Source organism: Anopheles merus, unplaced genomic scaffold (assembly GCF_017562075.2).
Source record: "Anopheles merus strain MAF unplaced genomic scaffold, AmerM5.1 LNR4000086, whole genome shotgun sequence".
Taxonomy (NCBI): Eukaryota; Metazoa; Arthropoda; class Insecta; order Diptera; family Culicidae; genus Anopheles; species Anopheles merus.
In genome coordinates, this window is record NW_024427666.1 from 15287 (window position 1) to 29067 (window position 13781).

Consider the following 13781-nt stretch of genomic DNA (forward strand, 5'->3'; position numbering starts at 1 on the left):
ATTCGCTTCCGCATTCTTCATAATGGGCATATAAATGATTGTTCCTAGGTTCCGCTAACAATGTGTTTTAGACGATGCAGTTGCATAATGTGAACAAAACGATAATGTGTAAATATGATGATGTAATTTCCCTGCCTGGTTGTCTGGCTGGCTGATTGGATGGTAGAATGGCTCACTGGCTGGTTAGTGCTGACTAAAATCGGATGCGCTTGGCCCCTCGCCGGAGTGCCGGGTGCATCATACATTGGTGTTCTGTTGCTAGTGCTCGGCTGAGCAGATATTTGTAATATTTTATCATCGAAAACCCTCACCACTCATTTCTTTCCTTTTTATGCATTTTATATTTTTCATCAGTAGGAGTATCTCGTTTAATTTATTTATTTATTTATTTATTTATTTTTTAGAAATTGAAGTACATAAATCGGTCTATCCGTTTATATCGGTTTCATAAGCCTCTTCAATCGTTTAATGGTCAATCAATCATGGTCAACACTCTTACACTTCTGACGAACGTAACGAACGTATGAACTGAATGAAAAAATATGCTCAGTAATGAATTGTGATATGTTCAAACCCAATTCATAGACAGACCAATTGCATTTGAGTGCAAAAAAAAAAAATACTGCTTATACATTGTTTCATTTTGGTTGTCTCCCTCTCCATCTCTCTCTTGATAGGAATGCCTGGTCGCTAGCTGCAGCTTCCCATCGATGTAGGCACTCGATCTTCGAGGTTTTACTTCACCTGATCTAGCCATCGAACTCGCTGTGCTTCCTTGCTTCTAGTACCGAACTGAGTGCCGCTTTCGAACACCTTGCTGTTGGGGCACGAGTCTGGCATCTTTACAACATGTCCCAGCCATCGCAAACAGATATGTCCGACGCGCCATACGGCTTCAGTAAGCTCGTGGTTGATCATTCGCATCCACACCCCATGCTCGAATGCACCGCTTAAGATGATCCGGAGGATGCGTCGGCCGTCGTGTTTCGCCGCTGTCCTTTGCATGCTATAAAGTAACACACTTATTCATCGCAGCACGAGCGCAACGTGATACATCGTGACATCATCCGGAAAACTTGCAGCTGGGGCACGGTGGTGATCTGAAGATAGTCGATTTCGGTTGGTCCGTGTATGCGCCGACCTTGTTCCGGTACGACGCTGTGCATTTCGCTCGACTATTTATCGCCCGAGATGGTGCATGGTCAGCCGCACATAAAAACTGTCGATCTATCGAATTTGGGCGTGCTGGCGTACAAGCTGCTGTGCGGTAAGGTCCCGGTTTTGGCGACCACGTATGAGAAAACGTACTATAAAATCATGAAGCTGCAGTTTAAGATGCCGCCAGATATGACGAAGCCGGCGGCCCATCTGATCTCGCGACTGTTCGTTAAGGATCTGGCCAGCCGTATGCCGCTGAAACATGTTGCGTCCATCCCTGGATTCTGCTGCTCGTGCACAAAAAGTAAATAGGAATTGCTGCTACCATGTACCTGTAGAGTTGCGTACAAGTTCAACAAAAGAGAGAGGATCGCATGAGTGGTTGAGCGCTGAGCGCACTGGCTCAAAGAGAGAATTGTGAGGGAGAGGAATTGATGAGAGCGTATATAAGCAAGTGCTCAAAGCAAAGAAGGGGGGCTTTTTGGAATAAACAGTTGGACAGAGAACTATTAACAGCACCGAACTAACGGGCAGGATTCTACAATTGGCGCAGTCGGTAGTGAAAATTTTGTTAAAATAAAGGAAAGGTATATACAATGGAAGATCGGATTTATCCGAAGTACTGTGAAGTTTTCAAAAGCGTAATAGTTGGTTAAAAGTGAGCTTCAATTAACATAGTGTAATACCATAATAGCGATACACGAAGTGAAAGTGAGTTATGAGACCGGCAAAAGCCGCAGCACGCAAAAAAAAAAAAAAAAGAAGTTGGAAATCCGTAGCATAAATTGAGACCGGAAAGTCAATACGATGTTAAATTGAGTCCGTTAAAACGTAATAGTGAGAGAGATTGGATCATGAGACCGGCAAAGCCGCAGCATGTACAAAAAGTTGAAAATCCGTAGCACAAATTGAGACCGGAAAACTAGTACTATAATGGGTTGAGTCCGTTAAACGTAGCGCCCAAATGAATCCAGAAATAATTTCTGTAGCAAAATATGGGACCGGTTGAATCCGTAGCATAAAACGAGTCCGGGAAAACCGTAGCTAAATTGAAGTTAAGGCCGGTGAAATACCGAAGTAACTAAAAGAGTCCGGGGTTTCCGTAGCAAAATTCGTGAGGCCGGTCTTATCCGCAGCACCAGAAAAAAGGGAGGAAAAGGGCCGTGAAGTTATGTTAGAAAGTGATGAAGCGAATGAAAATTAGTATTGCGTTCTAATGAGACGACAAAAAGGTGGAATTAACCGTGATTGAAATAATATGAAAAACAAATAAGTTGGAATTGGTGGCAATCGTGCGTGTGTAAGTGAGTTGAAAAAGAGTTAAAAAAAAATATATATATATATTCACGTATGCATCCACATTATACCAGTGGAATAACCTACAATACAAAAGAGGAGAATACATTTCAACGGAAACAAAGAAGTGGTAGAACTGAGTTGAAATTCGAAGAAAGATAAGACAATGGGTCAAAACCAGCTGCTGCTGCCGAGTCGTGTGTGGTCGAATATGGTGGTAAAGAAGACAAAGAATAAAAAAGAGGAGGAGAAGCCGGCGACAAAATAACTAGTGCAAAACAAACTGCGGTAAACACCTTGGTGCCAAAATCTGGATGACAGGGAATAGGAAGAAAAGAAGAAAAGCGGCACGTGCGGTACAAAGGAACTGTGAAGTGTGTTGGATAAGAACGTTGGAGACAGATAACAAAAGAACATTAATAATGTATCAATTTTGGACACAGTCTTTTGTACTGGCTTGTCATTTGGGAATAATCAGATAAATCTGGGAACAGTTTTACGATGTGTGTTCTTGGACACATTATGTGTGTTTTGAGGATATGTGTGTATGCGTGTGCATGTGCGGATGTGTGAGTGTATGGATTTCGTGAATAATTTATTTTATCTTGTGTGTGTGTGTGTGTGTGTGTGTTTTTTTCTGCTCCCCATGCTTATAGCGGTTAAAAAAAAAAAAATAATAATTTTTTTTTTCATGGGATTAGTTATTGTGGCATAAAGACAGTAAAAATGGATTTTCCTTTTATTTATTTATTTTTTTCTTTCTTTTGGTTTTTGTTAAAGTTATTTTTATTTAAGGTATCCTTTTATTTTTTTATTTTTTTCTCGTTGCATTGTAGATGGAAGAAAATTGGCCATTGCAACCGTTCAATGAGTCGGTGGATGCTTCGGATTTACGCCGTGAGTGGGAGGAGTGGCACCGAGCATTTGAGCTAATAATAATGCTTAAAAAGATCAATACGCAAGATGAGAAGTTGGCGTACATGCTGGCACGTGGAGGTCGAGGATTGCAGAGAATTTACTTCAATTTGGCTCCGGTATCAGGAGAAGAACAGCCAAGTCCAGCAGTAATACCCTTTCAGCAACCACAAGTTCCGGAGTACGACAATGCTATTAAACGTTTAAATCATTTCTTTTTGGGAAAGAGAAACGAACGCATCGAGTTGGAGCTTTTTCGTTCTCTAAAACAAGAAAATGAAGAATCGTTCAACCAGTTTGTGTTGCGACTAAGGACACAAGCTGCACGATGCGATTTCCACGAACGAATAGTAAAAGAAATAGCACACCAAATAACTGTAGGAGCAAAGGATGAGCGAGTAAGAGATAAAGGGTTAGAAAATACGATGGAATTGGATGAACTCATTAATTACGCAATCAATAGAGAAATTCTGATAGGCCAAAAGATGAAGATCAAGGATAAGGAACAGGAATCATCAATAGCGTATGTAAAATCAATGCCAGTAACAGAAAAAAGGAAATGGCGTGAGTCTAGCTGCTATCGATGCGGTTCGTGGCGACACAGTGGGGATTCAAGTGAGTGTTATGCGCGTAAAGCACGATGTAACTCTTGCGGACGAGTAGGTCATTTTGGTAGAGTTTGTAAGAAAGACGGACGGAACTCGGTCAAAAACAATTATCAATGGAAGAGAGCAAAGAATGAACCAACGGATCGACGAGAACAAAATCAACGAAATGAAGCGAATGAAAAGGACAGCCTTAATGAGGTATTATATCACAATTGAGAGGGCTAGTAGAATCCTGTATGGGTGTTTGTAATGATATCTTATTTTCTTATTAGATTTTTACCACGACGCGACTATTGGACAAATGGTTAAATGCATGTTAGATACGGTTCATGTAGTTTTCCTAATAGATTCCGGTGCATCAGTAAACACAGTGACAGAACAAGTATGGTTAGAATTACAAAAATCAAAGGCAAACATTCAAGATATATCTTACAATTGCGATAAGCAAATCACAACGTACGCTAGTAATCAGCCTCTGAAATTAATTTTAAAGTTTAAAGCAGTAATATCAATTAATCAGAGTAAACCTACAACTTTCGCTGAATTCATTGTAGTGCAAGGCAGTAATAAGTCGTTGTTAGGTAAAGTGACGGCTGAGGAATTAAAAGTTTTGAAAGTAGGCTTGGAAGTACAAAATATTGAGGAAAGATGTCAACCATTTCCGAAATTCCCCGGTATTCAGATTCGATTATCTATTAACAAAGAAGTTCCGCCGAAGAAAATATCCTATGTTCGCATTCCCATTGCACTGGAGAAAAAGGTAGAAAGTAAAATTCAACAGATGTTAGAAACTGATATAATAGAACCAGTTGATGGTCCCCCCGAATGGATATCACCAATGGTGGTGGTACCAAAGGGCAAAGACGATATTAGAATTTGCATAAATATGAAGTATCCAAATCAAGCCATACAACGAGAGCATTTTCCACTTCCAGTTATCGAAACTTTATTGAACAAATTACAAGGATGTAAGATTTTCTCAAAACTTGATATAACTTCGGCTTATCACCACGTAGAACTCCATCCAGACTCGAGAGGAATCACCACTTTTATGACAAACAAAGGATTAATGCGTTTTAAACGATTGATGTTTGGAATAAATTGTGCGCCAGAGATCTTTCAGCGGATTATGACGCAAATGCTTCTAGGAATAGCTGGTGTAGTAATCTACATAGACGATATAGTCATTGCAGGAAAAGATAAAGTGGAACATGATAGTCGATTAAAGCAGGTGTTAGAAATACTATGAAAGAATAATGCTACATTGAATAAGGATAAATGTTCTATAGAAGTAAAAGAATTGGAAATCCTCGGCTACAATATAAGTGCGTCAGGTATTGGTCCCACAGAAGCTAAAATAGAGGCTATAAAGAACTTTAGGAAACCAATAACAAAAGAAGAGACTAGAAGCTTCTTAGGTTTAGTTAATTTTGTTGGGCAGTTTATTCATCACCTTTCAAGTAGATCAGAACCATTACGAAAATTCGTCAGAGGAGAAATAGAAGTATTTGGAAAAGAGCAAGAAGCAGCGTTTGATGATTTAAGACTGGAATTGTCGAATAATGTACGTAAACTGGGTTTTTTCAAACCGGAAGAGGACACGGAACTGTATGTTGATGCTTCTCCAACAGGATTAGGTGCCGTGTTGACCCAGAGGAATAAGAAAGGCATGTCTAGGATTATAAGCTTTGCATCAAAAGGCTTGACGAAACCTGAAAAGGTCTATCCACAAACGCAAAGAGAAGCGTTAGCAGTAGTATGGGCTGTTGAAAAATTTTATCCATACTTGTTTGGTACTACATTTACCATCTTTACAGACCATAAAACATTAGAGTATATATTTGAAGGAAAGCATCAAAGCGGCAAACGAGCTTGTTCTAGAGCGGAAGGCTGGGCTTTAAGACTACAGCCATATAATTTTGTAGTAAAATACATTCCAGGCTCATCTAATATTTCAGATAGTTTATCAAGATTATGCCCTAATTCAGATAAAGATAAATCGTTTGATGAAGCTTCTGAACATTATGTATATACCATTGAGAGCGAGTCTGAAGCAATTACGTTAAACGAAATTAAAGCGGAAACAGATAAAGATGAAACAATGAGAGAGGTCATTAAAGCAATTGAAAATCAATCTTGGAAACCAAAACTAGCACACTATCAGGCATTTAGTAAAGAACTAGGAATAGTGCAGGGTATTGTAGTTAGGGACGATAGATTAGTTCTACCTGAAAAATTGCGTCAAAAGGCCCTAAAGATAGCTCACATAGGTCACCCTGGCGAAGAAACTATGAAAAGAAAACTTAGGGAAAGAATGTGGTGGCCATATATGGACCGAGAAATCACATGTTTTGTAAAAGCTTGTGCTGGTTGTGCAGCAGTGAGACCTTTGGGTCACGCAGAACCAATGATTAGAAAAGAAATGCCAGATCGTCCTTGGCAGGATATTGCAATAGATTTTTTTTCGGTTAAGGAATATGGAACGTTTCTGGTAGTTGTCGATTACTACAGCAGATTCATAAAAATCATTGAGATGAAAATTACATCAGCAAGTAAGACTATCGAGGCTTTAGAGACAATATGCAAGGATCAATCATATCCAGAATCAATTAGATGTGACAATGGGCCACCTTTTAGTAGTGAAGAATTTAAAAACTATTTTAAACGTAAAGATATAAAAATAATTCACACAATACCGTATTGGCCACAGATGAATGGACTTGTGGAAAGGAATAATAGAGGTATACTTCGTGCTTTGCGAATTGCGAAAGCAGAAAAAACAGATTGGCGCGAAGCAATTATAAAATATGAAAATATGTACAACACCACTCCACACTCCATAACGGGAAAAGCTCCGCTTGAACTACTCACTGGAAGACCAATCAAAGGCCTATTGCCATCGTTAAGAACTACAGAGGTTTGGAATCGTGATAGTGAAGTTAAGGAAAGAGATGCTATAAAGAAAATGAAAGGAAAACTTTACGCAGATAGATCAAGGAAATCCAAACAGTCTGGAATTAAAGTAGGAGATAGAGTGCGGGTATGGCATTACCAGCAAGGAAAATCGGAGCCAAATTATGGAATTGAGATATTTAAGGTGTTAAGAAAAGTAGGAAATGATACGGTAGTTGTAAGTAGTGCAGGTGTAAAATATCGCCGGCCCGTGGCTCATTTAAGTAAGGTTTGTGACGAAGAAACGCAACAAAACAATACAATAAGTACACAACATAAACAGCAACAAAAGGATAAGAAGGAATTTAAACGTCCCACGCGCATTCGAAAAATCCCAAATAGGTATAATGATTAGTTTTTTTTTCTTTTCTTGCTTTAAGTAATAATAATTAAAATATATTTGTAATGTACATATTTCACTTCCGAGTAGAAAAGGGATGTAGAGTTGCGTACAAGTTCAACAAAAGAGAGAGGATCGCATGAGTGGATGAGCGCTGAGCGCACTGGCTCAAAGAGAGAATTGTGAGGGAGAGGAATTGATGAGAGCGTATATAAGCAAGTGCTCAAAGCAAAGAAGGGGGGCTTTTTGGAATAAACAGTTGGACAGAGAACTATTAACAGCACCGAACTAACGGGCAGGATTCTACAGTAACATTTATCGTTATGTTCTCACTAAGTATGTTTATAAGATACCTGTAACTTTTAGTTTTTTAAACCCTATCTCTTATAAGAAGTAGTGGTATTTGAATTGAATATGTACAAGGCAAGTGTAATGACAAGTAATGATAATTGTTATTTGTGTGTTCACTCAAATGTTATTATACTTTCTTCATGTTCAACATCTGTTATTATTTCAATTATTAACAATAAAATATGGCAAAATATTTTTTAAGCTATAGATCGTCTTTGTATTGAATGAGTGCAATTGATGGGTTTTGCATTATGATGATCAAGACCGTGACCAGCCTCTCGGGGTGCCTTTGGTGCCTCAGTTCTGTATAAAGGAGAGCGTAGAAGGGTATGGCTATATTCTTTTCGGCGCTGCCATGCACCTTTCGGTGCAACGATAAGATAGAGTTAATGTTTTTTTGCACCACTGAAGCACACACCAACCAGCACACACCAACCAGTGATTGACTATCCGGTTAGGTGATACGAATAAGTCTTGTAAGCATTTCCACGTTTGTCGGCTGTAGCGGAAATAAAGCACAACAATTATTTATTTGTTACGATATACATAGGAAGAAAGTGCAACGCTGTGCGGTCCCGTGATACAGTCATCAATTCGTACGACCTAATAACATGCCTGTCATGGGTTCAAACCTCGTACGGTCCGTCCCCCCGTAGCAAGGATCAACTATCCGGCTGCGTGGTACCAAATCAGTTTCGAAAGCCTGTACAGGTCGACATGTTCGCGTCGTTAAGCCAAAAAGAAAGAAAGTGCTGCGTTGTCGTGATGGATACGGTAAAAGTGCTTCCGTCTTAACAGAAGGTGTTCTATCATCTACCAAAATTGTTGTGTGAGAAATGGAACTAGCTTGCAAAAAGGTTTGGTCAGTCTGATTCATGAAAAAAAAAATCAAAATAGTTAGGTGTTTTTACTTCTCTTTTTCCATTTTGGACATAACTGTTGCCACTAATGGTATGCCTGTACCACTAAATGATTTATCAATGTAATTAAGCTATTGATTACCCACATCAGGATAGTCAGTCCTATGTATGAGGGGGGCGGTCCATACGGGACTTGAGCCCATGACGAGCATGTTGTTTGGAAAAATAGTTTAGTGCATAACAATCAACTTATTTTCCTTCATTGAAGAACAGAGAAGCTGTTGTGGTCCGATCGAACTTAGCCATTCTGTCCATCTGGGTGTGCCACTCAGCGATAGCAGTCGACGGCTTCCGTATGATGTGTGCGTGGAAGGATGTGCGTGAGTTACAGGTCGCTGACCAGACGATTGAGAGAGAAATAGTGCAAAAAAGAGGGAGATCTAACCTGCAGCGCACATGTAGTGAGTATTCTCATTCGTGCGGCTGAGCTAAGGCAAATAGGACAAACGGGCCCGTGCTATTCATTTATAATTAGGGAATAAAGGATTTTATATGTTTGTGTCAATGCAAAGTAATCGTCTTCATCATTGTAGTTAACGTCCATGCATCCGACATCAAAGAAGCCAAAGCAATCAGAAACCGATTGAAGATTTTAAAGCTCGCAGGCCACAGCGGGCATTAAGCACTGTTGTGGAAGGTCAGTGTTTTACGAACAAGAGCCCAACTGAATAGGAAAGGACTGTTCGAAGGGCAGTGGTTAGTACCAACATGTGATCGTCCTGATGATAGTTTTAAGAGTGTGTTCCTTTAGTCAAATAATTATTGTTTAAAATACGGTCGAGTAAAATACGTATGTTTGTCAATGATAATAAAAGGTCAAGGCTAAGTATGTAGAGAGAAAAAATAAATAAATAAATAAAAATAAAACATAGTCCCCCGATCCTGTTAGTATACGATCGTCAGCAATTGACGTCGCATTCCAGCTAGCACCACGAGGAGGTAGGATTCGGAGTTCCAAGATAGCGGTTGCATAATAATACATCCGCTTCCTGGCATTAGCTAGCCAGCTGGAAAGAGCTCGATGAATTTAAAGTGTTTAAAAATACGAATAACAATATGTTAATACTTACTCAAACTCCTGAACTGATTGGATGGCACGCAAGATGGTAATGAAATTGTTGGGCTGGGCTCGCTTAAGCTGGTACTCGCGTATATATTCTATTAATGCTCCCCGGTTTGTGCCTTTAGATCTTAAAAAGGGCTTGACCCAGCGCCATAAATTCTCGATGGTCTGTGTGTGTACTAATGGATCGCTTGGGTCGACAAAATTTTCGGAATGGTTTATCATCTCGTGCTCATACCCTTTTCCGTCTAATCCGATGTAGGCACGCCAACCATCCGTCACAATTGTCGTTCCGGGGGCCACATTGTTCATTATAATGCCCTGCAAGTTGCCAGCGTCGCGTTTCTGAACCAGCTCCAGAAAAATCTCTTTTGTCTCCCGACAAATACCACCGACCAGCCAAACCTGGTTGTTGTCCGCGATCCGTCCTCTGTGGTACTTCCGTTTGGTAATGACGGACTCGTCGATCTCGACAGTGAGCCCTTCGCCTCCGATCTGTTGTCGGTGGGTTTCCACATATTCAACGCTTATTTCACGGAGTATTTTGAACCATTTTAGAATGGCTGTCTTACCTACAATGAGATAAAAATAAAACAAAACAAAAAATTTATCAAAACCGACTGATTGAAAAAAAATACTAAAAATAAATTACCGGCTGCACATTCAGCTTCCGCAACCATCCGCGTCGTATTTCGAGACCACTCAGAGGTTATCTCCATCAACTGGGATAGAGACAGCCTCGAATTTTTGAAAATACTATCCGTGCGGACAGTACATTCCCAGCCGGTGCAGCTCGATGTAGGCTTGCAAATCCATTTGCAAGCATTGGAGCGCTTGGTTACCTTCAGCTTCATTTGTCTCTTGCACTTGCTGCATTGTTGCGTTGGCGGCAAGAGTTCCGCTTCCTGCAAAAGACGAACCAACCCTTCCTCATCCGCGGTTAGCTTCTTCAGGTCACTGGAATTTTTGACTGCTGCAAATATATCCATGGTAAATGGTTTGTCCTGAAAATAAAACTTTCAAAAAGAGAGAATCTTTAATCTGTACACCACTTTGTTGATCAAAACATTCAACTACATACGGAGCAATATTTTCCCGCGCGATCTACACTTCCACACATAACCGATTTTACTCATTCGTTAGTACAATACATTTAAACACACTCAACCGATATCGACGATTGATTGTGTGGTTTGTGAAGTAGTGATGTCCTGCTCGACCCGCACCAACCGGATTGGAGACATCCGGAAGCAACTCGGAGTCGTTCGAAACGACCCGTAAGATTCAAGGAGGTTCAGTAGGTGCAACGATTCCGGAAATCCGGTAGGTGCAAGAAAGCAGTCTCGATTCCGACACGTTGGTGCATTTCGGGTCGGGTCAAGGTAGGTTCAATACTCGACCAGCAATCGCTGCACCTTATGCGCAGCGCTGCATTATTATGCGCTGTAATCGATTCCGACCCGCGGGTGTAACGAGTTCGGGTCGACCCGAATGATGAGTAGGTGACAAGCAACTTCGACCCGTTGGTGCAGCGATTTCTGGTCGAGTATTGAACCTACCTTGACCCGACCCGAAATGCACCAACGTGTCGGAATCGAGACTGCTTTCTTGCACCTACCGGATTTCCGGAATCGTTGCACCTACTGAACCTCCTTGAATCTTACGGGTCGTTTCGAACGACTCCGAGTTGCTTCCGGATGTCTCCAATCCGGTTGGTGCGGGTCGAGCAGGACATCACTACTTCACAAACCACACAATCAATCGTCGATATCGGTTGAGTGTGTTTAAATGTATTGTACTAACGAATGAGTAAAATCGGTTATGTGTGGAAGTGTAGATCGCGCGGGAAAATATTGCTCCGTATGTAGTTGAATGTTTTGATCAACAAAGTGGTGTACAGATTAAAGATTCTCTCTTTTTGAAAGTTTTATTTTCAGGACAAACCATTTACCATGGATATATTTGCAGCAGTCAAAAATTCCAGTGACCTGAAGAAGCTAACCGCGGATGAGGAAGGGTTGGTTCGTCTTTTGCAGGAAGCGGAACTCTTGCCGCCAACGCAACAATGCAGCAAGTGCAAGAGACAAATGAAGCTGAAGGTAACCAAGCGCTCCAATGCTTGCAAATGGATTTGCAAGCCTACATCGAGCTGCACCGGCTGGGAATGTACTGTCCGCACGGATAGTATTTTCAAAAATTCGAGACTGTCTCTATCCCAGTTGATGGAGATAACCTCTGAGTGGTCTCGAAATACGACGCGGATGGTTGCGGAAGCTGAATGTGCAGCCGGTAATTTATTTTTAGTATTTTTTTTCAATCAGTCGGTTTTGATAAATTTTTTGTTTTGTTTTATTTTTATCTCATTGTAGGTAAGACAGCCATTCTAAAATGGTTCAAAATACTCCGTGAAATAAGCGTTGAATATGTGGAAACCCACCGACAACAGATCGGAGGCGAAGGGCTCACTGTGGAGATCGACGAGTCCGTCATTACCAAACGGAAGTACCACAGAGGACGGATCGCGGACAACAACCAGGTTTGGCTGGTCGGTGGTATTTGTCGGGAGACAAAAGAGATTTTTCTGGAGCTGGTTCAGAAACGCGACGCTGGCAACTTGCAGGGCATTATAATGAACAATGTGGCCCCCGGAACGACAATTGTGACGGATGGTTGGCGTGCCTACATCGGATTAGACGGAAAAGGGTATGAGCACGAGATGATAAACCATTCCGAAAATTTTGTCGACCCAAGCGATCCATTAGTACACACACAGACCATCGAGAATTTATGGCGCTGGGTCAAGCCCTTTTTAAGATCTAAAGGCACAAACCGGGGAGCATTAATAGAATATATACGCGAGTACCAGCTTAAGCGAGCCCAGCCCAACAATTTCATTACCATCTTGCGTGCCATCCAATCAGTTCAGGAGTTTGAGTAAGTATTAACATATTGTTATTCGTATTTTTAAACACTTTAAATTCATCGAGCTCTTTCCAGCTGGCTAGCTAATGCCAGGAAGCGGATGTATTATTATGCAACCGCTATCTTGGAACTCCGAATCCTACCTCCTCGTGGTGCTAGCTGGAATGCGACGTCAATTGCTGACGATCGTATACTAACAGGATCGGGGGACTGTGTTTTATTTTTATTTATTTATTTATTTTTTCTCTCTACATACTTAGCCTTGACCTTTTATTATCATTGACAAACATACGTATTTTACTCGACCGTATTTTAAACAATAATTATTTGACTAAAGGAACACACTCTTAAAACTATCATCAGGACGATCACATTTTGGTACTAACCACTGCCCTTCGAACAGTCCTTTCCTATTCAGTTGGGCTCTTGTTCGTAAAACACTGACCTTCCACAACAGTGCTTAATGCCCGCTGTGGCCTGCGAGCTTTAAAATCTTCAATCGGTTTCTGATTGCTTTGGCTTCTTTGATGTCGGATGCATGGACGTTAACTACAATGATGAAGACGATTACTTTGCATTGACACAAACATATAAAATCCTTTATTCCCTAATTATAAATGAATAGCACGGGCCCGTTTGTCCTATTTGCCTTAGCTCAGCCGCACAAATGAGAATACTCACTACATGTGCGCTGCAGGTTAGATCTCCCTCTTTTTTGCACTATTTCTCTCTCAATCGTCTGGTCAGCGACCTGTAACTCACGCACATCCTTCCACGCACACATCATACGGAAGCCGTCGACTGCTATCGCTGAGTGGCACACCCAGATGGACAGAATGGCTAAGTTCGATCGGACCACAACAGCTTCTCTGTTCTTCAATGAAGGAAAATAAGTTGATTGTTATGCACTAAACTATTTTTCCAAACAACATGCTCGTCATGGGCTCAAGTCCCGTATGGACCGCCCCCCTCATACATAGGACTGACTATCCTGATGTGGGTAATCAATAGCTTAATTACATTGATAAATCATTTAGTGGTACAGGCATACCATTAGTGGCAACAGTTATGTCCAAAATGGAAAAAGAGAAGTAAAAACACCTAACTATTTTGATTTTTTAGGACTCGTACGGGGGGACGGACCGTACGAGGTTTGAACCCATGACAGGCATGTTATTAGGTCGTACGAATTGATGACTGTATCACGGGACCGCACAGCGTTGCACTTTCTTCCTATGTATATCGTAACAAATAAA

General features: G+C 40.9%; 1 protein-coding gene across 3 annotated transcripts; it reads left to right on the forward strand.

Annotated features, from left to right (window-relative positions):
* The first annotated feature begins 1555 nt into the window (after positions 1–1555).
* On the forward strand, positions 1556–5217 carry LOC121601405. Of its 3 annotated transcripts, none has more exons than XM_041930222.1 (3): positions 1556–1745; positions 3291–4175; positions 4250–5217. In XM_041930222.1, the coding sequence occupies exons 2-3, from the start codon at positions 3291–3293 to the stop codon at positions 4295–4297; spliced, it is 933 nt and encodes a 310-aa protein (XP_041786156.1). In that variant the 5' UTR covers positions 1556–1745; the 3' UTR covers positions 4298–5217. The 3 variants fall into 3 exon arrangements, with proteins under 3 accessions (XP_041786156.1, XP_041786157.1, XP_041786159.1); XM_041930223.1 differs by having other exon boundaries at positions 1557–1869; XM_041930225.1 differs by lacking the exon at positions 1556–1745 and adding an exon at positions 2430–2458.
* Positions 5218–13781: the final 8564 nt, after the last annotated feature.